The sequence below is a fragment of the Cucurbita pepo genome, chromosome 20, assembly GCF_057944985.1.
Source record: "Cucurbita pepo subsp. pepo isolate OVF chromosome 20, ASM5794498v1, whole genome shotgun sequence".
NCBI lineage: Eukaryota > Viridiplantae > Streptophyta > Magnoliopsida > Cucurbitales > Cucurbitaceae > Cucurbita > Cucurbita pepo.
The window spans coordinates 5,688,615-5,714,585 of NC_141817.1; the positions used below are offsets into that span (position 1 = coordinate 5,688,615).

At 35.2% G+C, this 25,971-nt stretch overlaps 7 protein-coding genes across 7 annotated transcripts; all 7 read right to left on the reverse strand.

The window, feature by feature from the left end:
* Window positions 1-742: 742 nt before the first annotated feature.
* LOC147786440 (exopolygalacturonase-like) lies at window positions 743-3,403 on the reverse strand. Its single transcript, XM_087120787.1, has 5 exons — window positions 3,307-3,403; window positions 2,295-2,383; window positions 1,912-2,211; window positions 1,133-1,651; window positions 743-1,032 (listed from the first exon to the last, which is right to left on the reverse strand). The coding sequence occupies exons 1-5, from the start codon at window positions 3,401-3,403 to the stop codon at window positions 787-789; spliced, it is 1,251 nt and encodes a 416-aa protein (XP_086976913.1). The 3' UTR covers window positions 743-786.
* A 997-nt stretch (window positions 3,404-4,400) lies between these two features.
* Window positions 4,401-7,063, reverse strand: LOC147786441 (exopolygalacturonase-like). Its single transcript, XM_087120788.1, has 5 exons — window positions 6,967-7,063; window positions 5,953-6,041; window positions 5,570-5,869; window positions 4,791-5,309; window positions 4,401-4,690 (listed from the first exon to the last, which is right to left on the reverse strand). The coding sequence occupies exons 1-5, from the start codon at window positions 7,061-7,063 to the stop codon at window positions 4,445-4,447; spliced, it is 1,251 nt and encodes a 416-aa protein (XP_086976914.1). The 3' UTR covers window positions 4,401-4,444.
* A 997-nt stretch (window positions 7,064-8,060) lies between these two features.
* Window positions 8,061-10,721, reverse strand: LOC147786442 (exopolygalacturonase-like). Its single transcript, XM_087120789.1, has 5 exons — window positions 10,625-10,721; window positions 9,613-9,701; window positions 9,230-9,529; window positions 8,451-8,969; window positions 8,061-8,350 (listed from the first exon to the last, which is right to left on the reverse strand). Exons 1-5 carry the CDS (start codon window positions 10,719-10,721, stop codon window positions 8,105-8,107), a joined length of 1,251 nt encoding a protein of 416 aa, XP_086976915.1. The 3' UTR covers window positions 8,061-8,104.
* Window positions 10,722-11,718: 997 nt separating this feature from the next.
* Window positions 11,719-14,381, reverse strand: LOC147786443 (exopolygalacturonase-like). Its single transcript, XM_087120790.1, has 5 exons — window positions 14,285-14,381; window positions 13,271-13,359; window positions 12,888-13,187; window positions 12,109-12,627; window positions 11,719-12,008 (listed from the first exon to the last, which is right to left on the reverse strand). Exons 1-5 carry the CDS (start codon window positions 14,379-14,381, stop codon window positions 11,763-11,765), a joined length of 1,251 nt encoding a protein of 416 aa, XP_086976916.1. The 3' UTR covers window positions 11,719-11,762.
* Window positions 14,382-15,378: 997 nt separating this feature from the next.
* On the reverse strand, window positions 15,379-18,041 carry LOC147786444 (exopolygalacturonase-like). The gene is made up of 5 exons (XM_087120791.1): window positions 17,945-18,041; window positions 16,931-17,019; window positions 16,548-16,847; window positions 15,769-16,287; window positions 15,379-15,668 (listed from the first exon to the last, which is right to left on the reverse strand). The coding sequence occupies exons 1-5, from the start codon at window positions 18,039-18,041 to the stop codon at window positions 15,423-15,425; spliced, it is 1,251 nt and encodes a 416-aa protein (XP_086976917.1). The 3' UTR covers window positions 15,379-15,422.
* Window positions 18,042-19,038: 997 nt separating this feature from the next.
* LOC111802095 (exopolygalacturonase-like) lies at window positions 19,039-21,699 on the reverse strand. Its single transcript, XM_087120792.1, has 5 exons — window positions 21,603-21,699; window positions 20,591-20,679; window positions 20,208-20,507; window positions 19,429-19,947; window positions 19,039-19,328 (listed from the first exon to the last, which is right to left on the reverse strand). Exons 1-5 carry the CDS (start codon window positions 21,697-21,699, stop codon window positions 19,083-19,085), a joined length of 1,251 nt encoding a protein of 416 aa, XP_086976918.1. The 3' UTR covers window positions 19,039-19,082.
* Window positions 21,700-22,696: 997 nt separating this feature from the next.
* Window positions 22,697-24,395, reverse strand: LOC147786445 (exopolygalacturonase-like). The gene is made up of 4 exons (XM_087120793.1): window positions 24,249-24,395; window positions 23,866-24,165; window positions 23,087-23,605; window positions 22,697-22,986 (listed from the first exon to the last, which is right to left on the reverse strand). The coding sequence occupies exons 1-4, from the start codon at window positions 24,393-24,395 to the stop codon at window positions 22,741-22,743; spliced, it is 1,212 nt and encodes a 403-aa protein (XP_086976919.1). The 3' UTR covers window positions 22,697-22,740.
* Window positions 24,396-25,971: the final 1,576 nt, after the last annotated feature.

The following is a 25,971-nucleotide window of genomic DNA, read 5'->3' on the forward strand; positions in this document are numbered from 1 at the left end:
TTATAAGTTCTTGTAGAGTAAACTCCTAGAACATTTAGCTACTTTTGATATTTAATTTTTCTAGGATTAGCGACATTTTTCGTAGAGCTAAGTACGGTGGAACAGTTAAGAAATGGAGATAAATAGTTAGATAATTTGATATTAAGTGTGAATTCCTAGAATACATATTAATACTTGTCACTTAATTTTCTAATCTAAAACCTAATGTCTTTCAAGACTGATCTAAAAATTGCAACCGAATGTACACCATTGACGAAAAAGATAGATTTAAGGATGCGACTCACTGGATTTGTCCCCTCTAATGTCAATTCTTCTTTCACAATATTGATGGATCCGTGCGATATCCAACGAATGTAGTTAGGACATTCGATCTGACTTATCGATTTTGTCTCGAAAATTTCTAATGGTAAATGATTTGTTTAGGGTTACCAATAGAGAGGGGAGTTAGATATTTTTTATGGTTAAAGATTTTGTTTTGTTTTGTTTTGTTTTGTTTTTTTAAGTAACTGGTCTTTTTAATAATAGTCCTTACCCTTACATTGTCTTATTCAGAATTCAAATCTGAAACGAAAAAACAAGAGCAAAATCATTTTATTTTATAACGTCGAGGTACTAAAAACGTTACATTGTTCAGGACACAAGACTTCCTTCAAACATTTAACCATCATATATATTTCGAAAAGTACAACAAAAGAAACTCAAAAGACAGAGAAATTAAAATGGATAGAGCTGTCTTCTTTTAATTAAGGTTATCGGTTAGTTTGAAGTACTATGGCAATCAACAATTCATGGGACAACATAAGGAGATGAACAGATTTTAGGGTTCTGTTTTCCTGAAATGATGGGTCTCACATTCGTGCATTGAGATGTAATAGGACCTTTTATTCCATTGTAAGTGAGGTCAATGTCACCGACTTTTACTTCGTCACATGGTAAGTGACGGCTGCAAATAAGTTTGATTGCCACTGGAGTTGCACAACTTCCTCTAATGTTCTTGAAGCTCACTTTACTAATCTTAATTTTCGAAGGAATCTGAAAATCAAAATGAGACAACAAATTTGTGTAAGTGGTTTATTTGTGAAAGTTATAATAGTGGCAAAATCAATCAAAGCTTTGAGAATGCGATCAATACCTTCCGATTGCACTGATTCCACGGACAATACTCTTGGTCTATTAGAATAGGGTTGCTAACATTGACCATTATAATGTCCAAAAACTGCATATCGGTGGCGGTGCCGCTAGCAGCAGAAGCTGGCCACGTTTTGATCCTGACACCATTAGTGGTGTTAATCATCGTGCAGTTCTTTACGTTGACACCTTCAACGGGCTCTTCGTTAGTGTATCTTCCAAGACTTCCGATGCTTATGCCATGTCCTGGCCCACATGTCACGTTGGTGATGTTAATTTGTTTGCTTCCATCTCCAAGAGAAATGCAATCATCTCCTGTTGCAATTTTGGACATTGTGATTGCGATCCTATTTGATCGACCGATGTGTATTCCATCAGTGTTGGGACTGTTTTCTGGTGCAGTTATATTGATATTATGGAATGTGAGGTTGTTGCAGCCGAGGACGTTGATATGGAAGTTCTTGCTATCAAGTGACGTTATTCTCTTCACGATTGAATTGGTGATGAAGTTGAACCTCAGACTCTAAACATTTTGTATAATCAAATAATATTATGTGAGCGTAAGTAATGAAGCCAAAAATTTTAACAGAACCCAATAAAATCGAAAACAATTTCACTTCTTTACCTGATTTTTGTTCTTTCATTTTTTATTTTGTTAAAAGATTATCCTCTAGAAAATGAAGAACAGTGTACCAAATTATAAATATTAGAAGATTAGAGAAGACATCTAAAAACAACAAGATGCACGAGATTGAGAAGGAAAGCGGAAGGCATATTGCTTACAATGGGGAGTTGGGCACAATTTATGCGTTTATGGCAATCATTCTTTTTCCAAGCTGCCTTTCCTTGGCCATCAAAAACTCCTTCACCCGATAATGTCAATCTATCAATATGTTCAAAAGTAATCCAATTATCTCCCTGAAGGCTTTTTGGTGCCTGCAATGTTCCTCCAAGTTGAAAGTCAATTGGGCTAGTACAAGGTCCTTTAAATATCCCTTCCTTTACTTTAAATATCCCTCCCGGAATAACAATCGCACTAGAACGATTGGACGTGCATGCATCCTTCCATGCATTTGCTAAAGCCTACATGACACAAGTAACAAAAATTAGCAAACAATTGATCAACTCAACTAGTGATAATATTGATGTTCATACTGTATATTTACCTTCGTGATGTCAGTACCAGGCACTATGTTACCATATCTTTTCAAAGGAAAAACAACATCGGCACTAGATTGAGCATCGACGGTAAAATCTAACAATAATAGCATCAAGATTGTAGCAATCAAGAAACTCGATTGGATCGTACTCATGATGCCCTTGCTTTCTTTTCTTTTTTTATGTATATTGCTTGAAAACTAGTGAGAGACAATGATATTTCGTTTTAGATTTGGAACCTTTATGTATTTAATAATGCCAATTGAAGAATAGAAATCAAGTTGGGATGGAACCAACCGAAGTTATGGTTCCATCTCCCTCTCTTAATCCAAACGTAATTGATAACTAAACGTTGTTTATTGTTTCGCTAAGTTGTTCATTAATGGTTGTGTTGCAATATCTCTCTCACTCGCCTACGAACAGTTGAATCTCAAAGAAACCAGGCATTGGCCAAATCCAACGAAGTACTTTTTCTGGAAGGAAACATAATTTACGGCCACGAATTAATGGGAGCCTTGTACAAATGAAGTTTCTATTACAAGATGGACTTCGAGTATACATTGATTTCAATGTTAGAAAAATTTTATGGGTGGAGGGTAGGAAGAAATTTCAAACTCGATGAAATATTTTTAGCGGTACTTTGTCTTTACACAAATGATTATTAAGAAAATTTCAAGAGGTCCCCTAACATAAGATTGCTCCAAACTAAACATGCCTAACTTTTGAATTACTTTTCATTGTTAGAGGCAATTCAAAACAAGTAAATAATATGACCATATCATTGAAGATGCAAAGGGATTTGTGGGGGCCATCGGGTGCCAAATTTGGATTACAAATCCCGGTCCAAATTCTAGGTACGAGGTTACATCTTAGGGGACATCTGAGTAAGGGAAAAAAAAAATGCTAAAAGGAACCGTGTTGATTTGTGCGGACAAATTTCACTCCTAGAAGCAATTCATGACAAGTTGGTAATGTAGCCATATCACAGTGATGCAGAGGAATGTCAAGGGAATCAGTTGCCGGATCCAAGTTTCAAATTCCGGTCCAAAGCTTCAACATGGGGCACCATTTGCCATTTCCAAAAAGCTTCGTATCCATTCTTCTTCTTAGATATCATTCTAAACATAAAAATCAAAAGATTTAATTGTTTAACAAGGGTTGTTGGGGTTGAATAAGTTTATGATCCAAATAACTGAGTTAGGTCTAAGAAAGTATCTCAACTCGACCAAGCTCAACTCGCGAGCAACAAATATTTTAGGACTTGAAAACACGAAACAGAGCATTTATGGACACAAAGTTTTGTTTTTATCTTCTCTCTTTTGCGATTTTTGTCGTTTTTTTGCCCTTATTTACCACGAATTTTGGCCAATTTTTATAAGTTCTTGTAGAGTAAACTCCTAGAACATTTAGCTACTTTTGATATTTAATTTTTCTAGGATTAGCGACATTTTTCGTAGAGCTAAGTACGGTGGAACAGTTAAGAAATGGAGATAAATAGTTAGATAATTTGATATTAAGTGTGAATTCCTAGAATACATATTAATACTTGTCACTTAATTTTCTAATCTAAAACCTAATGTCTTTCAAGACTGATCTAAAAATTGCAACCGAATGTACACCATTGACGAAAAAGATAGATTTAAGGATGCGACTCACTGGATTTGTCCCCTCTAATGTCAATTCTTCTTTCACAATATTGATGGATCCGTGCGATATCCAACGAATGTAGTTAGGACATTCGATCTGACTTATCGATTTTGTCTCGAAAATTTCTAATGGTAAATGATTTGTTTAGGGTTACCAATAGAGAGGGGAGTTAGATATTTTTTATGGTTAAAGATTTTGTTTTGTTTTGTTTTGTTTTGTTTTTTTAAGTAACTGGTCTTTTTAATAATAGTCCTTACCCTTACATTGTCTTATTCAGAATTCAAATCTGAAACGAAAAAACAAGAGCAAAATCATTTTATTTTATAACGTCGAGGTACTAAAAACGTTACATTGTTCAGGACACAAGACTTCCTTCAAACATTTAACCATCATATATATTTCGAAAAGTACAACAAAAGAAACTCAAAAGACAGAGAAATTAAAATGGATAGAGCTGTCTTCTTTTAATTAAGGTTATCGGTTAGTTTGAAGTACTATGGCAATCAACAATTCATGGGACAACATAAGGAGATGAACAGATTTTAGGGTTCTGTTTTCCTGAAATGATGGGTCTCACATTCGTGCATTGAGATGTAATAGGACCTTTTATTCCATTGTAAGTGAGGTCAATGTCACCGACTTTTACTTCGTCACATGGTAAGTGACGGCTGCAAATAAGTTTGATTGCCACTGGAGTTGCACAACTTCCTCTAATGTTCTTGAAGCTCACTTTACTAATCTTAATTTTCGAAGGAATCTGAAAATCAAAATGAGACAACAAATTTGTGTAAGTGGTTTATTTGTGAAAGTTATAATAGTGGCAAAATCAATCAAAGCTTTGAGAATGCGATCAATACCTTCCGATTGCACTGATTCCACGGACAATACTCTTGGTCTATTAGAATAGGGTTGCTAACATTGACCATTATAATGTCCAAAAACTGCATATCGGTGGCGGTGCCGCTAGCAGCAGAAGCTGGCCACGTTTTGATCCTGACACCATTAGTGGTGTTAATCATCGTGCAGTTCTTTACGTTGACACCTTCAACGGGCTCTTCGTTAGTGTATCTTCCAAGACTTCCGATGCTTATGCCATGTCCTGGCCCACATGTCACGTTGGTGATGTTAATTTGTTTGCTTCCATCTCCAAGAGAAATGCAATCATCTCCTGTTGCAATTTTGGACATTGTGATTGCGATCCTATTTGATCGACCGATGTGTATTCCATCAGTGTTGGGACTGTTTTCTGGTGCAGTTATATTGATATTATGGAATGTGAGGTTGTTGCAGCCGAGGACGTTGATATGGAAGTTCTTGCTATCAAGTGACGTTATTCTCTTCACGATTGAATTGGTGATGAAGTTGAACCTCAGACTCTAAACATTTTGTATAATCAAATAATATTATGTGAGCGTAAGTAATGAAGCCAAAAATTTTAACAGAACCCAATAAAATCGAAAACAATTTCACTTCTTTACCTGATTTTTGTTCTTTCATTTTTTATTTTGTTAAAAGATTATCCTCTAGAAAATGAAGAACAGTGTACCAAATTATAAATATTAGAAGATTAGAGAAGACATCTAAAAACAACAAGATGCACGAGATTGAGAAGGAAAGCGGAAGGCATATTGCTTACAATGGGGAGTTGGGCACAATTTATGCGTTTATGGCAATCATTCTTTTTCCAAGCTGCCTTTCCTTGGCCATCAAAAACTCCTTCACCCGATAATGTCAATCTATCAATATGTTCAAAAGTAATCCAATTATCTCCCTGAAGGCTTTTTGGTGCCTGCAATGTTCCTCCAAGTTGAAAGTCAATTGGGCTAGTACAAGGTCCTTTAAATATCCCTTCCTTTACTTTAAATATCCCTCCCGGAATAACAATCGCACTAGAACGATTGGACGTGCATGCATCCTTCCATGCATTTGCTAAAGCCTACATGACACAAGTAACAAAAATTAGCAAACAATTGATCAACTCAACTAGTGATAATATTGATGTTCATACTGTATATTTACCTTCGTGATGTCAGTACCAGGCACTATGTTACCATATCTTTTCAAAGGAAAAACAACATCGGCACTAGATTGAGCATCGACGGTAAAATCTAACAATAATAGCATCAAGATTGTAGCAATCAAGAAACTCGATTGGATCGTACTCATGATGCCCTTGCTTTCTTTTCTTTTTTTATGTATATTGCTTGAAAACTAGTGAGAGACAATGATATTTCGTTTTAGATTTGGAACCTTTATGTATTTAATAATGCCAATTGAAGAATAGAAATCAAGTTGGGATGGAACCAACCGAAGTTATGGTTCCATCTCCCTCTCTTAATCCAAACGTAATTGATAACTAAACGTTGTTTATTGTTTCGCTAAGTTGTTCATTAATGGTTGTGTTGCAATATCTCTCTCACTCGCCTACGAACAGTTGAATCTCAAAGAAACCAGGCATTGGCCAAATCCAACGAAGTACTTTTTCTGGAAGGAAACATAATTTACGGCCACGAATTAATGGGAGCCTTGTACAAATGAAGTTTCTATTACAAGATGGACTTCGAGCATACATTGATTTCAATGTTAGAAAAATTTTATGGGTGGAGGGTAGGAAGAAATTTCAAACTCGATGAAATATTTTTAGCGGTACTTTGTCTTTACACAAATGATTATTAAGAAAATTTCAAGAGGTCCCCTAACATAAGATTGCTCCAAACTAAACATGCCTAACTTTTGAATTACTTTTCATTGTTAGAGGCAATTCAAAACAAGTAAATAATATGACCATATCATTGAAGATGCAAAGGGATTTGTGGGGGCCATCGGGTGCCAAATTTGGATTACAAATCCCGGTCCAAATTCTAGGTACGAGGTTACATCTTAGGGGACATCTGAGTAAGGGAAAAAAAAAAAATGCTAAAAGGAACCGTGTTGATTTGTGCGGACAAATTTCACTCCTAGAAGCAATTCATGACAAGTTGGTAATGTAGCCATATCACAGTGATGCAGAGGAATGTCAAGGGAATCAGTTGCCGGATCCAAGTTTCAAATTCCGGTCCAAAGCTTCAACATGGGGCACCATTTGCCATTTCCAAAAAGCTTCGTATCCATTCTTCTTCTTAGATATCATTCTAAACATAAAAATCAAAAGATTTAATTGTTTAACAAGGGTTGTTGGGGTTGAATAAGTTTATGATCCAAATAACTGAGTTAGGTCTAAGAAAGTATCTCAACTCGACCAAGCTCAACTCGCGAGCAACAAATATTTTAGGACTTGAAAACACGAAACAGAGCATTTATGGACACAAAGTTTTGTTTTTATCTTCTCTCTTTTGCGATTTTTGTCGTTTTTTTGCCCTTATTTACCACGAATTTTGGCCAATTTTTATAAGTTCTTGTAGAGTAAACTCCTAGAACATTTAGCTACTTTTGATATTTAATTTTTCTAGGATTAGCGACATTTTTCGTAGAGCTAAGTACGGTGGAACAGTTAAGAAATGGAGATAAATAGTTAGATAATTTGATATTAAGTGTGAATTCCTAGAATACATATTAATACTTGTCACTTAATTTTCTAATCTAAAACCTAATGTCTTTCAAGACTGATCTAAAAATTGCAACCGAATGTACACCATTGACGAAAAAGATAGATTTAAGGATGCGACTCACTGGATTTGTCCCCTCTAATGTCAATTCTTCTTTCACAATATTGATGGATCCGTGCGATATCCAACGAATGTAGTTAGGACATTCGATCTGACTTATCGATTTTGTCTCGAAAATTTCTAATGGTAAATGATTTGTTTAGGGTTACCAATAGAGAGGGGAGTTAGATATTTTTTATGGTTAAAGATTTTGTTTTGTTTTGTTTTGTTTTGTTTTTTTAAGTAACTGGTCTTTTTAATAATAGTCCTTACCCTTACATTGTCTTATTCAGAATTCAAATCTGAAACGAAAAAACAAGAGCAAAATCATTTTATTTTATAACGTCGAGGTACTAAAAACGTTACATTGTTCAGGACACAAGACTTCCTTCAAACATTTAACCATCATATATATTTCGAAAAGTACAACAAAAGAAACTCAAAAGACAGAGAAATTAAAATGGATAGAGCTGTCTTCTTTTAATTAAGGTTATCGGTTAGTTTGAAGTACTATGGCAATCAACAATTCATGGGACAACATAAGGAGATGAACAGATTTTAGGGTTCTGTTTTCCTGAAATGATGGGTCTCACATTCGTGCATTGAGATGTAATAGGACCTTTTATTCCATTGTAAGTGAGGTCAATGTCACCGACTTTTACTTCGTCACATGGTAAGTGACGGCTGCAAATAAGTTTGATTGCCACTGGAGTTGCACAACTTCCTCTAATGTTCTTGAAGCTCACTTTACTAATCTTAATTTTCGAAGGAATCTGAAAATCAAAATGAGACAACAAATTTGTGTAAGTGGTTTATTTGTGAAAGTTATAATAGTGGCAAAATCAATCAAAGCTTTGAGAATGCGATCAATACCTTCCGATTGCACTGATTCCACGGACAATACTCTTGGTCTATTAGAATAGGGTTGCTAACATTGACCATTATAATGTCCAAAAACTGCATATCGGTGGCGGTGCCGCTAGCAGCAGAAGCTGGCCACGTTTTGATCCTGACACCATTAGTGGTGTTAATCATCGTGCAGTTCTTTACGTTGACACCTTCAACGGGCTCTTCGTTAGTGTATCTTCCAAGACTTCCGATGCTTATGCCATGTCCTGGCCCACATGTCACGTTGGTGATGTTAATTTGTTTGCTTCCATCTCCAAGAGAAATGCAATCATCTCCTGTTGCAATTTTGGACATTGTGATTGCGATCCTATTTGATCGACCGATGTGTATTCCATCAGTGTTGGGACTGTTTTCTGGTGCAGTTATATTGATATTATGGAATGTGAGGTTGTTGCAGCCGAGGACGTTGATATGGAAGTTCTTGCTATCAAGTGACGTTATTCTCTTCACGATTGAATTGGTGATGAAGTTGAACCTCAGACTCTAAACATTTTGTATAATCAAATAATATTATGTGAGCGTAAGTAATGAAGCCAAAAATTTTAACAGAACCCAATAAAATCGAAAACAATTTCACTTCTTTACCTGATTTTTGTTCTTTCATTTTTTATTTTGTTAAAAGATTATCCTCTAGAAAATGAAGAACAGTGTACCAAATTATAAATATTAGAAGATTAGAGAAGACATCTAAAAACAACAAGATGCACGAGATTGAGAAGGAAAGCGGAAGGCATATTGCTTACAATGGGGAGTTGGGCACAATTTATGCGTTTATGGCAATCATTCTTTTTCCAAGCTGCCTTTCCTTGGCCATCAAAAACTCCTTCACCCGATAATGTCAATCTATCAATATGTTCAAAAGTAATCCAATTATCTCCCTGAAGGCTTTTTGGTGCCTGCAATGTTCCTCCAAGTTGAAAGTCAATTGGGCTAGTACAAGGTCCTTTAAATATCCCTTCCTTTACTTTAAATATCCCTCCCGGAATAACAATCGCACTAGAACGATTGGACGTGCATGCATCCTTCCATGCATTTGCTAAAGCCTACATGACACAAGTAACAAAAATTAGCAAACAATTGATCAACTCAACTAGTGATAATATTGATGTTCATACTGTATATTTACCTTCGTGATGTCAGTACCAGGCACTATGTTACCATATCTTTTCAAAGGAAAAACAACATCGGCACTAGATTGAGCATCGACGGTAAAATCTAACAATAATAGCATCAAGATTGTAGCAATCAAGAAACTCGATTGGATCGTACTCATGATGCCCTTGCTTTCTTTTCTTTTTTTATGTATATTGCTTGAAAACTAGTGAGAGACAATGATATTTCGTTTTAGATTTGGAACCTTTATGTATTTAATAATGCCAATTGAAGAATAGAAATCAAGTTGGGATGGAACCAACCGAAGTTATGGTTCCATCTCCCTCTCTTAATCCAAACGTAATTGATAACTAAACGTTGTTTATTGTTTCGCTAAGTTGTTCATTAATGGTTGTGTTGCAATATCTCTCTCACTCGCCTACGAACAGTTGAATCTCAAAGAAACCAGGCATTGGCCAAATCCAACGAAGTACTTTTTCTGGAAGGAAACATAATTTACGGCCACGAATTAATGGGAGCCTTGTACAAATGAAGTTTCTATTACAAGATGGACTTCGAGTATACATTGATTTCAATGTTAGAAAAATTTTATGGGTGGAGGGTAGGAAGAAATTTCAAACTCGATGAAATATTTTTAGCGGTACTTTGTCTTTACACAAATGATTATTAAGAAAATTTCAAGAGGTCCCCTAACATAAGATTGCTCCAAACTAAACATGCCTAACTTTTGAATTACTTTTCATTGTTAGAGGCAATTCAAAACAAGTAAATAATATGACCATATCATTGAAGATGCAAAGGGATTTGTGGGGGCCATCGGGTGCCAAATTTGGATTACAAATCCCGGTCCAAATTCTAGGTACGAGGTTACATCTTAGGGGACATCTGAGTAAGGGAAAAAAAAAATGCTAAAAGGAACCGTGTTGATTTGTGCGGACAAATTTCACTCCTAGAAGCAATTCATGACAAGTTGGTAATGTAGCCATATCACAGTGATGCAGAGGAATGTCAAGGGAATCAGTTGCCGGATCCAAGTTTCAAATTCCGGTCCAAAGCTTCAACATGGGGCACCATTTGCCATTTCCAAAAAGCTTCGTATCCATTCTTCTTCTTAGATATCATTCTAAACATAAAAATCAAAAGATTTAATTGTTTAACAAGGGTTGTTGGGGTTGAATAAGTTTATGATCCAAATAACTGAGTTAGGTCTAAGAAAGTATCTCAACTCGACCAAGCTCAACTCGCGAGCAACAAATATTTTAGGACTTGAAAACACGAAACAGAGCATTTATGGACACAAAGTTTTGTTTTTATCTTCTCTCTTTTGCGATTTTTGTCGTTTTTTTGCCCTTATTTACCACGAATTTTGGCCAATTTTTATAAGTTCTTGTAGAGTAAACTCCTAGAACATTTAGCTACTTTTGATATTTAATTTTTCTAGGATTAGCGACATTTTTCGTAGAGCTAAGTACGGTGGAACAGTTAAGAAATGGAGATAAATAGTTAGATAATTTGATATTAAGTGTGAATTCCTAGAATACATATTAATACTTGTCACTTAATTTTCTAATCTAAAACCTAATGTCTTTCAAGACTGATCTAAAAATTGCAACCGAATGTACACCATTGACGAAAAAGATAGATTTAAGGATGCGACTCACTGGATTTGTCCCCTCTAATGTCAATTCTTCTTTCACAATATTGATGGATCCGTGCGATATCCAACGAATGTAGTTAGGACATTCGATCTGACTTATCGATTTTGTCTCGAAAATTTCTAATGGTAAATGATTTGTTTAGGGTTACCAATAGAGAGGGGAGTTAGATATTTTTTATGGTTAAAGATTTTGTTTTGTTTTGTTTTGTTTTGTTTTTTTAAGTAACTGGTCTTTTTAATAATAGTCCTTACCCTTACATTGTCTTATTCAGAATTCAAATCTGAAACGAAAAAACAAGAGCAAAATCATTTTATTTTATAACGTCGAGGTACTAAAAACGTTACATTGTTCAGGACACAAGACTTCCTTCAAACATTTAACCATCATATATATTTCGAAAAGTACAACAAAAGAAACTCAAAAGACAGAGAAATTAAAATGGATAGAGCTGTCTTCTTTTAATTAAGGTTATCGGTTAGTTTGAAGTACTATGGCAATCAACAATTCATGGGACAACATAAGGAGATGAACAGATTTTAGGGTTCTGTTTTCCTGAAATGATGGGTCTCACATTCGTGCATTGAGATGTAATAGGACCTTTTATTCCATTGTAAGTGAGGTCAATGTCACCGACTTTTACTTCGTCACATGGTAAGTGACGGCTGCAAATAAGTTTGATTGCCACTGGAGTTGCACAACTTCCTCTAATGTTCTTGAAGCTCACTTTACTAATCTTAATTTTCGAAGGAATCTGAAAATCAAAATGAGACAACAAATTTGTGTAAGTGGTTTATTTGTGAAAGTTATAATAGTGGCAAAATCAATCAAAGCTTTGAGAATGCGATCAATACCTTCCGATTGCACTGATTCCACGGACAATACTCTTGGTCTATTAGAATAGGGTTGCTAACATTGACCATTATAATGTCCAAAAACTGCATATCGGTGGCGGTGCCGCTAGCAGCAGAAGCTGGCCACGTTTTGATCCTGACACCATTAGTGGTGTTAATCATCGTGCAGTTCTTTACGTTGACACCTTCAACGGGCTCTTCGTTAGTGTATCTTCCAAGACTTCCGATGCTTATGCCATGTCCTGGCCCACATGTCACGTTGGTGATGTTAATTTGTTTGCTTCCATCTCCAAGAGAAATGCAATCATCTCCTGTTGCAATTTTGGACATTGTGATTGCGATCCTATTTGATCGACCGATGTGTATTCCATCAGTGTTGGGACTGTTTTCTGGTGCAGTTATATTGATATTATGGAATGTGAGGTTGTTGCAGCCGAGGACGTTGATATGGAAGTTCTTGCTATCAAGTGACGTTATTCTCTTCACGATTGAATTGGTGATGAAGTTGAACCTCAGACTCTAAACATTTTGTATAATCAAATAATATTATGTGAGCGTAAGTAATGAAGCCAAAAATTTTAACAGAACCCAATAAAATCGAAAACAATTTCACTTCTTTACCTGATTTTTGTTCTTTCATTTTTTATTTTGTTAAAAGATTATCCTCTAGAAAATGAAGAACAGTGTACCAAATTATAAATATTAGAAGATTAGAGAAGACATCTAAAAACAACAAGATGCACGAGATTGAGAAGGAAAGCGGAAGGCATATTGCTTACAATGGGGAGTTGGGCACAATTTATGCGTTTATGGCAATCATTCTTTTTCCAAGCTGCCTTTCCTTGGCCATCAAAAACTCCTTCACCCGATAATGTCAATCTATCAATATGTTCAAAAGTAATCCAATTATCTCCCTGAAGGCTTTTTGGTGCCTGCAATGTTCCTCCAAGTTGAAAGTCAATTGGGCTAGTACAAGGTCCTTTAAATATCCCTTCCTTTACTTTAAATATCCCTCCCGGAATAACAATCGCACTAGAACGATTGGACGTGCATGCATCCTTCCATGCATTTGCTAAAGCCTACATGACACAAGTAACAAAAATTAGCAAACAATTGATCAACTCAACTAGTGATAATATTGATGTTCATACTGTATATTTACCTTCGTGATGTCAGTACCAGGCACTATGTTACCATATCTTTTCAAAGGAAAAACAACATCGGCACTAGATTGAGCATCGACGGTAAAATCTAACAATAATAGCATCAAGATTGTAGCAATCAAGAAACTCGATTGGATCGTACTCATGATGCCCTTGCTTTCTTTTCTTTTTTTATGTATATTGCTTGAAAACTAGTGAGAGACAATGATATTTCGTTTTAGATTTGGAACCTTTATGTATTTAATAATGCCAATTGAAGAATAGAAATCAAGTTGGGATGGAACCAACCGAAGTTATGGTTCCATCTCCCTCTCTTAATCCAAACGTAATTGATAACTAAACGTTGTTTATTGTTTCGCTAAGTTGTTCATTAATGGTTGTGTTGCAATATCTCTCTCACTCGCCTACGAACAGTTGAATCTCAAAGAAACCAGGCATTGGCCAAATCCAACGAAGTACTTTTTCTGGAAGGAAACATAATTTACGGCCACGAATTAATGGGAGCCTTGTACAAATGAAGTTTCTATTACAAGATGGACTTCGAGCATACATTGATTTCAATGTTAGAAAAATTTTATGGGTGGAGGGTAGGAAGAAATTTCAAACTCGATGAAATATTTTTAGCGGTACTTTGTCTTTACACAAATGATTATTAAGAAAATTTCAAGAGGTCCCCTAACATAAGATTGCTCCAAACTAAACATGCCTAACTTTTGAATTACTTTTCATTGTTAGAGGCAATTCAAAACAAGTAAATAATATGACCATATCATTGAAGATGCAAAGGGATTTGTGGGGGCCATCGGGTGCCAAATTTGGATTACAAATCCCGGTCCAAATTCTAGGTACGAGGTTACATCTTAGGGGACATCTGAGTAAGGGAAAAAAAAAAAATGCTAAAAGGAACCGTGTTGATTTGTGCGGACAAATTTCACTCCTAGAAGCAATTCATGACAAGTTGGTAATGTAGCCATATCACAGTGATGCAGAGGAATGTCAAGGGAATCAGTTGCCGGATCCAAGTTTCAAATTCCGGTCCAAAGCTTCAACATGGGGCACCATTTGCCATTTCCAAAAAGCTTCGTATCCATTCTTCTTCTTAGATATCATTCTAAACATAAAAATCAAAAGATTTAATTGTTTAACAAGGGTTGTTGGGGTTGAATAAGTTTATGATCCAAATAACTGAGTTAGGTCTAAGAAAGTATCTCAACTCGACCAAGCTCAACTCGCGAGCAACAAATATTTTAGGACTTGAAAACACGAAACAGAGCATTTATGGACACAAAGTTTTGTTTTTATCTTCTCTCTTTTGCGATTTTTGTCGTTTTTTTGCCCTTATTTACCACGAATTTTGGCCAATTTTTATAAGTTCTTGTAGAGTAAACTCCTAGAACATTTAGCTACTTTTGATATTTAATTTTTCTAGGATTAGCGACATTTTTCGTAGAGCTAAGTACGGTGGAACAGTTAAGAAATGGAGATAAATAGTTAGATAATTTGATATTAAGTGTGAATTCCTAGAATACATATTAATACTTGTCACTTAATTTTCTAATCTAAAACCTAATGTCTTTCAAGACTGATCTAAAAATTGCAACCGAATGTACACCATTGACGAAAAAGATAGATTTAAGGATGCGACTCACTGGATTTGTCCCCTCTAATGTCAATTCTTCTTTCACAATATTGATGGATCCGTGCGATATCCAACGAATGTAGTTAGGACATTCGATCTGACTTATCGATTTTGTCTCGAAAATTTCTAATGGTAAATGATTTGTTTAGGGTTACCAATAGAGAGGGGAGTTAGATATTTTTTATGGTTAAAGATTTTGTTTTGTTTTGTTTTGTTTTGTTTTTTTAAGTAACTGGTCTTTTTAATAATAGTCCTTACCCTTACATTGTCTTATTCAGAATTCAAATCTGAAACGAAAAAACAAGAGCAAAATCATTTTATTTTATAACGTCGAGGTACTAAAAACGTTACATTGTTCAGGACACAAGACTTCCTTCAAACATTTAACCATCATATATATTTCGAAAAGTACAACAAAAGAAACTCAAAAGACAGAGAAATTAAAATGGATAGAGCTGTCTTCTTTTAATTAAGGTTATCGGTTAGTTTGAAGTACTATGGCAATCAACAATTCATGGGACAACATAAGGAGATGAACAGATTTTAGGGTTCTGTTTTCCTGAAATGATGGGTCTCACATTCGTGCATTGAGATGTAATAGGACCTTTTATTCCATTGTAAGTGAGGTCAATGTCACCGACTTTTACTTCGTCACATGGTAAGTGACGGCTGCAAATAAGTTTGATTGCCACTGGAGTTGCACAACTTCCTCTAATGTTCTTGAAGCTCACTTTACTAATCTTAATTTTCGAAGGAATCTGAAAATCAAAATGAGACAACAAATTTGTGTAAGTGGTTTATTTGTGAAAGTTATAATAGTGGCAAAATCAATCAAAGCTTTGAGAATGCGATCAATACCTTCCGATTGCACTGATTCCACGGACAATACTCTTGGTCTATTAGAATAGGGTTGCTAACATTGACCATTATAATGTCCAAAAACTGCATATCGGTGGCGGTGCCGCTAGCAGCAGAAGCTGGCCACGTTTTGATCCTGACACCATTAGTGGTGTTAATCATCGTGCAGTTCTTTACGTTGACACCTTCAACGGGCTCTTCGTTAGTGTATCTTCCAAGACTTCCGATGCTTATGCCATGTCCTGGCCCACATGTCACGTTGGTGATGTTAATTTGTTTGCTTCCATCTCCAAGAGAAATGCAATCATCTCCTGTTGCAATTTTGGACATTGTGATTGCGATCCTATTTGATCGACCGATGTGTATTCCATCAGTGTTGGGACTGTTTTCTGGTGCAGTTATATTGATATTATGGAATGTGAGGTTGTTGCAGCCGAGGACGTTGATATGGAAGTTCTTGCTATCAAGTGACGTTATTCTCTTCACGATTGAATTGGTGATGAAGTTGAACCTCAGACTCTAAACATTTTGTATAATCAAATAATATTATGTGAGCGTAAGTAATGAAGCCAAAAATTTTAACAGAACCCAATAAAATCGAAAACAATTTCACTTCTTTACCTGATTTTTGTTCTTTCATTTTTTATTTTGTTAAAAGATTATCCTCTAGAAAATGAAGAACAGTGTACCAAATTATAAATATTAGAAGATTAGAGAAGACATCTAAAAACAACAAGATGCACGAGATTGAGAAGGAAAGCGGAAGGCATATTGCTTACAATGGGGAGTTGGGCACAATTTATGCGTTTATGGCAATCATTCTTTTTCCAAGCTGCCTTTCCTTGGCCATCAAAAACTCCTTCACCCGATAATGTCAATCTATCAATATGTTCAAAAGTAATCCAATTATCTCCCTGAAGGCTTTTTGGTGCCTGCAATGTTCCTCCAAGTTGAAAGTCAATTGGGCTAGTACAAGGTCCTTTAAATATCCCTTCCTTTACTTTAAATATCCCTCCCGGAATAACAATCGCACTAGAACGATTGGACGTGCATGCATCCTTCCATGCATTTGCTAAAGCCTACATGACACAAGTAACAAAAATTAGCAAACAATTGATCAACTCAACTAGTGATAATATTGATGTTCATACTGTATATTTACCTTCGTGATGTCAGTACCAGGCACTATGTTACCATATCTTTTCAAAGGAAAAACAACATCGGCACTAGATTGAGCATCGACGGTAAAATCTAACAATAATAGCATCAAGATTGTAGCAATCAAGAAACTCGATTGGATCGTACTCATGATGCCCTTGCTTTCTTTTCTTTTTTTATGTATATTGCTTGAAAACTAGTGAGAGACAATGATATTTCGTTTTAGATTTGGAACCTTTATGTATTTAATAATGCCAATTGAAGAATAGAAATCAAGTTGGGATGGAACCAACCGAAGTTATGGTTCCATCTCCCTCTCTTAATCCAAACGTAATTGATAACTAAACGTTGTTTATTGTTTCGCTAAGTTGTTCATTAATGGTTGTGTTGCAATATCTCTCTCACTCGCCTACGAACAGTTGAATCTCAAAGAAACCAGGCATTGGCCAAATCCAACGAAGTACTTTTTCTGGAAGGAAACATAATTTACGGCCACGAATTAATGGGAGCCTTGTACAAATGAAGTTTCTATTACAAGATGGACTTCGAGCATACATTGATTTCAATGTTAGAAAAATTTTATGGGTGGAGGGTAGGAAGAAATTTCAAACTCGATGAAATATTTTTAGCGGTACTTTGTCTTTACACAAATGATTATTAAGAAAATTTCAAGAGGTCCCCTAACATAAGATTGCTCCAAACTAAACATGCCTAACTTTTGAATTACTTTTCATTGTTAGAGGCAATTCAAAACAAGTAAATAATATGACCATATCATTGAAGATGCAAAGGGATTTGTGGGGGCCATCGGGTGCCAAATTTGGATTACAAATCCCGGTCCAAATTCTAGGTACGAGGTTACATCTTAGGGGACATCTGAGTAAGGGAAAAAAAAAAAATGCTAAAAGGAACCGTGTTGATTTGTGCGGACAAATTTCACTCCTAGAAGCAATTCATGACAAGTTGGTAATGTAGCCATATCACAGTGATGCAGAGGAATGTCAAGGGAATCAGTTGCCGGATCCAAGTTTCAAATTCCGGTCCAAAGCTTCAACATGGGGCACCATTTGCCATTTCCAAAAAGCTTCGTATCCATTCTTCTTCTTAGATATCATTCTAAACATAAAAATCAAAAGATTTAATTGTTTAACAAGGGTTGTTGGGGTTGAATAAGTTTATGATCCAAATAACTGAGTTAGGTCTAAGAAAGTATCTCAACTCGACCAAGCTCAACTCGCGAGCAACAAATATTTTAGGACTTGAAAACACGAAACAGAGCATTTATGGACACAAAGTTTTGTTTTTATCTTCTCTCTTTTGCGATTTTTGTCGTTTTTTTGCCCTTATTTACCACGAATTTTGGCCAATTTTTATAAGTTCTTGTAGAGTAAACTCCTAGAACATTTAGCTACTTTTGATATTTAATTTTTCTAGGATTAGCGACATTTTTCGTAGAGCTAAGTACGGTGGAACAGTTAAGAAATGGAGATAAATAGTTAGATAATTTGATATTAAGTGTGAATTCCTAGAATACATATTAATACTTGTCACTTAATTTTCTAATCTAAAACCTAATGTCTTTCAAGACTGATCTAAAAATTGCAACCGAATGTACACCATTGACGAAAAAGATAGATTTAAGGATGCGACTCACTGGATTTGTCCCCTCTAATGTCAATTCTTCTTTCACAATATTGATGGATCCGTGCGATATCCAACGAATGTAGTTAGGACATTCGATCTGACTTATCGATTTTGTCTCGAAAATTTCTAATGGTAAATGATTTGTTTAGGGTTACCAATAGAGAGGGGAGTTAGATATTTTTTATGGTTAAAGATTTTGTTTTGTTTTGTTTTGTTTTGTTTTTTTAAGTAACTGGTCTTTTTAATAATAGTCCTTACCCTTACATTGTCTTATTCAGAATTCAAATCTGAAACGAAAAAACAAGAGCAAAATCATTTTATTTTATAACGTCGAGGTACTAAAAACGTTACATTGTTCAGGACACAAGACTTCCTTCAAACATTTAACCATCATATATATTTCGAAAAGTACAACAAAAGAAACTCAAAAGACAGAGAAATTAAAATGGATAGAGCTGTCTTCTTTTAATTAAGGTTATCGGTTAGTTTGAAGTACTATGGCAATCAACAATTCATGGGACAACATAAGGAGATGAACAGATTTTAGGGTTCTGTTTTCCTGAAATGATGGGTCTCACATTCGTGCATTGAGATGTAATAGGACCTTTTATTCCATTGTAAGTGAGGTCAATGTCACCGACTTTTACTTCGTCACATGGTAAGTGACGGCTGCAAATAAGTTTGATTGCCACTGGAGTTGCACAACTTCCTCTAATGTTCTTGAAGCTCACTTTACTAATCTTAATTTTCGAAGGAATCTGAAAATCAAAATGAGACAACAAATTTGTGTAAGTGGTTTATTTGTGAAAGTTATAATAGTGGCAAAATCAATCAAAGCTTTGAGAATGCGATCAATACCTTCCGATTGCACTGATTCCACGGACAATACTCTTGGTCTATTAGAATAGGGTTGCTAACATTGACCATTATAATGTCCAAAAACTGCATATCGGTGGCGGTGCCGCTAGCAGCAGAAGCTGGCCACGTTTTGATCCTGACACCATTAGTGGTGTTAATCATCGTGCAGTTCTTTACGTTGACACCTTCAACGGGCTCTTCGTTAGTGTATCTTCCAAGACTTCCGATGCTTATGCCATGTCCTGGCCCACATGTCACGTTGGTGATGTTAATTTGTTTGCTTCCATCTCCAAGAGAAATGCAATCATCTCCTGTTGCAATTTTGGACATTGTGATTGCGATCCTATTTGATCGACCGATGTGTATTCCATCAGTGTTGGGACTGTTTTCTGGTGCAGTTATATTGATATTATGGAATGTGAGGTTGTTGCAGCCGAGGACGTTGATATGGAAGTTCTTGCTATCAAGTGACGTTATTCTCTTCACGATTGAATTGGTGATGAAGTTGAACCTCAGACTCTAAACATTTTGTATAATCAAATAATATTATGTGAGCGTAAGTAATGAAGCCAAAAATTTTAACAGAACCCAATAAAATCGAAAACAATTTCACTTCTTTACCTGATTTTTGTTCTTTCATTTTTTATTTTGTTAAAAGATTATCCTCTAGAAAATGAAGAACAGTGTACCAAATTATAAATATTAGAAGATTAGAGAAGACATCTAAAAACAACAAGATGCACGAGATTGAGAAGGAAAGCGGAAGGCATATTGCTTACAATGGGGAGTTGGGCACAATTTATGCGTTTATGGCAATCATTCTTTTTCCAAGCTGCCTTTCCTTGGCCATCAAAAACTCCTTCACCCGATAATGTCAATCTATCAATATGTTCAAAAGTAATCCAATTATCTCCCTGAAGGCTTTTTGGTGCCTGCAATGTTCCTCCAAGTTGAAAGTCAATTGGGCTAGTACAAGGTCCTTTAAATATCCCTTCCTTTACTTTAAATATCCCTCCCGGAATAACAATCGCACTAGAACGATTGGACGTGCATGCATCCTTCCATGCATTTGCTAAAGCCTACATGACACAAGTAACAAAAATTAGCAAACAATTGATCAACTCAACTAGTGATAATATTGATGTTCATACTGTATATTTACCTTCGTGATGTCAGTACCAGGCACTATGTTACCATATCTTTTCAAAGGAAAAACAACATCGGCACTAGATTGAGCATCGACGGTAAAATCTAACAATAATAGCATCAAGATTGTAGCAATCAAGAAACTCGATTGGATCGTACTCATGATGCCCTTGCTTTCTTTTCTTTTTTTATGTATATTGCTTGAAAACTAGTGAGAGACAATGATATTTCGTTTTAGATTTGGAACCTTTATGTATTTAATAATGCCAATTGAAGAATAGAAATCAAGTTGGGATGGAACCAACCGAAGTTATGGTTCCATCTCCCTCTCTTAATCCAAACGTAATTGATAACTAAACGTTGTTTATTGTTTCGCTAAGTTGTTCATTAATGGTTGTGTTGCAATATCTCTCTCACTCGCCTACGAACAGTTGAATCTCAAAGAAACCAGGCATTGGCCAAATCCAACGAAGTACTTTTTCTGGAAGGAAACATAATTTACGGCCACGAATTAATGGGAGCCTTGTACAAATGAAGTTTCTATTACAAGATGGACTTCGAGTATACATTGATTTCAATGTTAGAAAAATTTTATGGGTGGAGGGTAGGAAGAAATTTCAAACTCGATGAAATATTTTTAGCGGTACTTTGTCTTTACACAAATGATTATTAAGAAAATTTCAAGAGGTCCCCTAACATAAGATTGCTCCAAACTAAACATGCCTAACTTTTGAATTACTTTTCATTGTTAGAGGCAATTCAAAACAAGTAAATAATATGACCATATCATTGAAGATGCAAAGGGATTTGTGGGGGCCATCGGGTGCCAAATTTGGATTACAAATCCCGGTCCAAATTCTAGGTACGAGGTTACATCTTAGGGGACATCTGAGTAAGGGAAAAAAAAAATGCTAAAAGGAACCGTGTTGATTTGTGCGGACAAATTTCACTCCTAGAAGCAATTCATGACAAGTTGGTAATGTAGCCATATCACAGTGATGCAGAGGAATGTCAAGGGAATCAGTTGCCGGATCCAAGTTTCAAATTCCGGTCCAAAGCTTCAACATGGGGCACCATTTGCCATTTCCAAAAAGCTTCGTATCCATTCTTCTTCTTAGATATCATTCTAAACATAAAAATCAAAAGATTTAATTGTTTAACAAGGGTTGTTGGGGTTGAATAAGTTTATGATCCAAATAACTGAGTTAGGTCTAAGAAAGTATCTCAACTCGACCAAGCTCAACTCGCGAGCAACAAATATTTTAGGACTTGAAAACACGAAACAGAGCATTTATGGACACAAAGTTTTGTTTTTATCTTCTCTCTTTTGCGATTTTTGTCGTTTTTTTGCCCTTATTTACCACGAATTTTGGCCAATTTTTATAAGTTCTTGTAGAGTAAACTCCTAGAACATTTAGCTACTTTTGATATTTAATTTTTCTAGGATTAGCGACATTTTTCGTAGAGCTAAGTACGGTGGAACAGTTAAGAAATGGAGATAAATAGTTAGATAATTTGATATTAAGTGTGAATTCCTAGAATACATATTAATACTTGTCACTTAATTTTCTAATCTAAAACCTAATGTCTTTCAAGACTGATCTAAAAATTGCAACCGAATGTACACCATTGACGAAAAAGATAGATTTAAGGATGCGACTCACTGGATTTGTCCCCTCTAATGTCAATTCTTCTTTCACAATATTGATGGATCCGTGCGATATCCAACGAATGTAGTTAGGACATTCGATCTGACTTATCGATTTTGTCTCGAAAATTTCTAATGGTAAATGATTTGTTTAGGGTTACCAATAGAGAGGGGAGTTAGATATTTTTTATGGTTAAAGATTTTGTTTTGTTTTGTTTTGTTTTGTTTTTTTAAGTAACTGGTCTTTTTAATAATAGTCCTTACCCTTACATTGTCTTATTCAGAATTCAAATCTGAAACGAAAAAACAAGAGCAAAATCATTTTATTTTATAACGTCGAGGTACTAAAAACGTTACATTGTTCAGGACACAAGACTTCCTTCAAACATTTAACCATCATATATATTTCGAAAAGTACAACAAAAGAAACTCAAAAGACAGAGAAATTAAAATGGATAGAGCTGTCTTCTTTTAATTAAGGTTATCGGTTAGTTTGAAGTACTATGGCAATCAACAATTCATGGGACAACATAAGGAGATGAACAGATTTTAGGGTTCTGTTTTCCTGAAATGATGGGTCTCACATTCGTGCATTGAGATGTAATAGGACCTTTTATTCCATTGTAAGTGAGGTCAATGTCACCGACTTTTACTTCGTCACATGGTAAGTGACGGCTGCAAATAAGTTTGATTGCCACTGGAGTTGCACAACTTCCTCTAATGTTCTTGAAGCTCACTTTACTAATCTTAATTTTCGAAGGAATCTGAAAATCAAAATGAGACAACAAATTTGTGTAAGTGGTTTATTTGTGAAAGTTATAATAGTGGCAAAATCAATCAAAGCTTTGAGAATGCGATCAATACCTTCCGATTGCACTGATTCCACGGACAATACTCTTGGTCTATTAGAATAGGGTTGCTAACATTGACCATTATAATGTCCAAAAACTGCATATCGGTGGCGGTGCCGCTAGCAGCAGAAGCTGGCCACGTTTTGATCCTGACACCATTAGTGGTGTTAATCATCGTGCAGTTCTTTACGTTGACACCTTCAACGGGTTCTTCGTTAGTGTATCTTCCAAGACTTCCGATGCTTATGCCATGTCCTGGCCCACATGTCACGTTGGTGATGTTAATTTGTTTGCTTCCATCTCCAAGAGAAATGCAATCATCTCCTGTTGCAATTTTGGACATTGTGATTGCGATCCTATTTGATCGACCGATGTGTATTCCATCAGTGTTGGGACTGTTTTCTGGTGCAGTTATATTGATATTATGGAATGTGAGGTTGTTGCAGCCGAGGACGTTGATATGGAAGTTCTTGCTATCAAGTGACGTTATTCTCTTCACGATTGAATTGGTGATGAAGTTGAACCTCAGACTCTAAACATTTTGTATAATCAAATAATATTATGTGAGCGTAAGTAATGAAGCCAAAAATTTTAACAGAACCCAATAAAATCGAAAACAATTTCACTTCTTTACCTGATTTTTGTTCTTTCATTTTTTATTTTGTTAAAAGATTATCCTCTAGAAAATGAAGAACAGTGTACCAAATTATAAATATTAGAAGATTAGAGAAGACATCTAAAAACAACAAGATGCACGAGATTGAGAAGGAAAGCGGAAGGCATATTGCTTACAATGGGGAGTTGGGCACAATTTATGCGTTTATGGCAATCATTCTTTTTCCAAGCTGCCTTTCCTTGGCCATCAAAAACTCCTTCACCCGATAATGTCAATCTATCAATATGTTCAAAAGTAATCCAATTATCTCCCTGGAGGCTTTTTGGTGCCTGCAATGTTCCTCCAAGTTGAAAGTCAATTGGGCTAGTACAAGGTCCTTTAAATATCCCTTCCTTTACTTTAAATATCCCTCCCGGAATAACAATCGCACTAGAACGATTGGACGTGCATGCATCCTTCCATGCATTTGCTAAAGCCTACATGACACAAGTAACAAAAATTAGCAAACAATTGATCAACTCAACTAGTGATAATATTGATGTTCATACTGTATATTTACCTTCGTGATGTCAGTACCAGGCACTATGTTACCATATCTTTTCAAAGGAAAAACAACATCGGCACTAGATTGAGCATCGACGGTAAAATCTAACAATAATAGCATCAAGATTGTAGCAATCAAGAAACTCGATTGGATCGTACTCATGATGCCCTTGCTTTCTTTTCTTTTTTTATGTATATTGCTTGAAAACTAGTGAGAGACAATGATATTTCGTTTTAGATTTGGAACCTTTATGTATTTAATAATGCCAATTGAAGAATAGAAATCAAGTTGGGATGGAACCAACCGAAGTTATGGTTCCATCTCCCTCTCTTAATCCAAACGTAATTGATAACTAAACGTTGTTTATTGTTTCTCTAAGTTGTTCATTAATGGTTGTGTTGCAATATCTCTCTCACTCGCCTACGAACAGTTGAATCTCAAAGAAACTAGGCATTGGCCAAATCCAACAAAGTACTTTTTCTGGAAGGAAACATAATTTACGGCCACGAATTAATGGTAGACTTGTACAAATGGTAGCCTTGATATATGTATATGTATGTGTGTATATATATATATGTGTATATATTATGGATTAATTTATTTGAGATAATTAAAATTAATGGTTGAATTGGAAGTTTGTATTTCTCTGCTTCGCCGTGAAGAAACCTGGATTTACCATAATTTCTATGTCTGTTTATCCGCAAGGGATGTGGGTGTTTTTTTGAACTCATCCAAGCCCGCCCCAAAATTACTATTCTAGCCCTCGTGAGTGACCAACAACTACTATTCTTTTTGTCTACCTTTATTCGTTTTTAAAGGACGCTAACATAAACTGTAGTGAAAAGAAAATGAAAAAATATATATATTTATAGTCGTGTAAAACTTAAAATCCAAATTAGATATATGATGGTGCATAGATTTGAAGCACGAACTTGTTGGTTGGTGGTGTCCATTCATTCAATTAACATTGGTACAGGGCACGGCGAGACGGTCTCCCACGCGCTCTAGTCAAGATTGTTAAGCATACATACCTAGCTCACCCATTAAAATTAGAGTCCATTCATGTTTAAAAGGTATTATTCAAATTTAAGAATATTTTTAAAATATTTTAAAAGTCGAAAGATATTTTTTAAAATGTTTAATGTATTTTTAAATCAATATACTACCCGTTTGTATCTAAAATTGTTGGTAATTTTTTTATTATTTATTTTTAAAGCTTAAGGGGGTTATTGAAAATTTTGATCTAAACTATCAAATTTTCATTTATATAAGAGAATAGACACTAGAAGATGATGAATTTTTTTAAAAAGCTATATTCAAAATTTTGTATTTGATAGCGTAAAAGTAAACTGCAAGTAATTTCGATATAACAATTTCTTTTATTAAGCAAATTATCCATTAAAAAATAATCCGGTTTAAATTATGCTCGAATTGACTTCAGAATACTATAATTTTATAAATATCATTCACCTATTTTTTAAGTCAATGCCAACCATATAACATCGAAAAACTAGAAAAATAAGTTTAATATGCACAAAAAATGTAATTGAACCATTGATATCAACTTCAAAAGATGAAATGTTAGTTGGGATTGTGTAAAGACGGGACTAACTTGATGACTCTAAAATGATGGGGAAATTTTTCACAAAATAAAACAAACCAAATTTAAATCATAACATACATTATACATTATACTTGATGACTTTGGTCCCTTAGCTTTGAGTGGTACCTACCATTT

Bases quoted from the DNA above. Each gene is read 5' to 3' on its own strand.
- LOC147786440 (XM_087120787.1), bottom strand. From the start codon at position 3,403: ATGATATCTAAGAAGAAGAATGGATACGAAGCTTTTTGGAAATGGCAA. The intron at 2,384-3,306 runs GCAACTGATTCC...TATTATTGTTAG, and splicing joins GAATTTGAAACTTGGATCCG to ATTTTACCGTCGATGCTCAA. The intron at 1,033-1,132 runs GTATTGATCGCA...TTTGATTTTCAG, and splicing joins GGAATCAGTGCAATCGGAAG to ATTCCTTCGAAAATTAAGAT.
- LOC147786441 (XM_087120788.1), bottom strand. From the start codon at position 7,063: ATGATATCTAAGAAGAAGAATGGATACGAAGCTTTTTGGAAATGGCAA. The intron at 5,870-5,952 runs GTAAATATACAG...TGTGTCATGTAG, and splicing joins CTGGTACTGACATCACGAAG to GCTTTAGCAAATGCATGGAA. The intron at 4,691-4,790 runs GTATTGATCGCA...TTTGATTTTCAG, and splicing joins GGAATCAGTGCAATCGGAAG to ATTCCTTCGAAAATTAAGAT.
- LOC147786442 (XM_087120789.1), bottom strand. From the start codon at position 10,721: ATGATATCTAAGAAGAAGAATGGATACGAAGCTTTTTGGAAATGGCAA. The intron at 9,702-10,624 runs GCAACTGATTCC...TATTATTGTTAG, and splicing joins GAATTTGAAACTTGGATCCG to ATTTTACCGTCGATGCTCAA. The intron at 9,530-9,612 runs GTAAATATACAG...TGTGTCATGTAG, and splicing joins CTGGTACTGACATCACGAAG to GCTTTAGCAAATGCATGGAA.
- LOC147786443 (XM_087120790.1), bottom strand. From the start codon at position 14,381: ATGATATCTAAGAAGAAGAATGGATACGAAGCTTTTTGGAAATGGCAA. The intron at 13,360-14,284 runs GCAACTGATTCC...TATTATTGTTAG, and splicing joins GAATTTGAAACTTGGATCCG to ATTTTACCGTCGATGCTCAA. The intron at 12,009-12,108 runs GTATTGATCGCA...TTTGATTTTCAG, and splicing joins GGAATCAGTGCAATCGGAAG to ATTCCTTCGAAAATTAAGAT.
- LOC147786444 (XM_087120791.1), bottom strand. From the start codon at position 18,041: ATGATATCTAAGAAGAAGAATGGATACGAAGCTTTTTGGAAATGGCAA. The intron at 17,020-17,944 runs GCAACTGATTCC...TATTATTGTTAG, and splicing joins GAATTTGAAACTTGGATCCG to ATTTTACCGTCGATGCTCAA. The intron at 16,848-16,930 runs GTAAATATACAG...TGTGTCATGTAG, and splicing joins CTGGTACTGACATCACGAAG to GCTTTAGCAAATGCATGGAA.
- LOC111802095 (XM_087120792.1), bottom strand. From the start codon at position 21,699: ATGATATCTAAGAAGAAGAATGGATACGAAGCTTTTTGGAAATGGCAA. The intron at 20,508-20,590 runs GTAAATATACAG...TGTGTCATGTAG, and splicing joins CTGGTACTGACATCACGAAG to GCTTTAGCAAATGCATGGAA. The intron at 19,329-19,428 runs GTATTGATCGCA...TTTGATTTTCAG, and splicing joins GGAATCAGTGCAATCGGAAG to ATTCCTTCGAAAATTAAGAT.
- LOC147786445 (XM_087120793.1), bottom strand. From the start codon at position 24,395: ATGAGTACGATCCAATCGAGTTTCTTGATTGCTACAATCTTGATGCTA. The intron at 23,606-23,865 runs GTAAGCAATATG...CAAAATGTTTAG, and splicing joins ATTGTGCCCAACTCCCCATT to AGTCTGAGGTTCAACTTCAT. The intron at 22,987-23,086 runs GTATTGATCGCA...TTTGATTTTCAG, and splicing joins GGAATCAGTGCAATCGGAAG to ATTCCTTCGAAAATTAAGAT.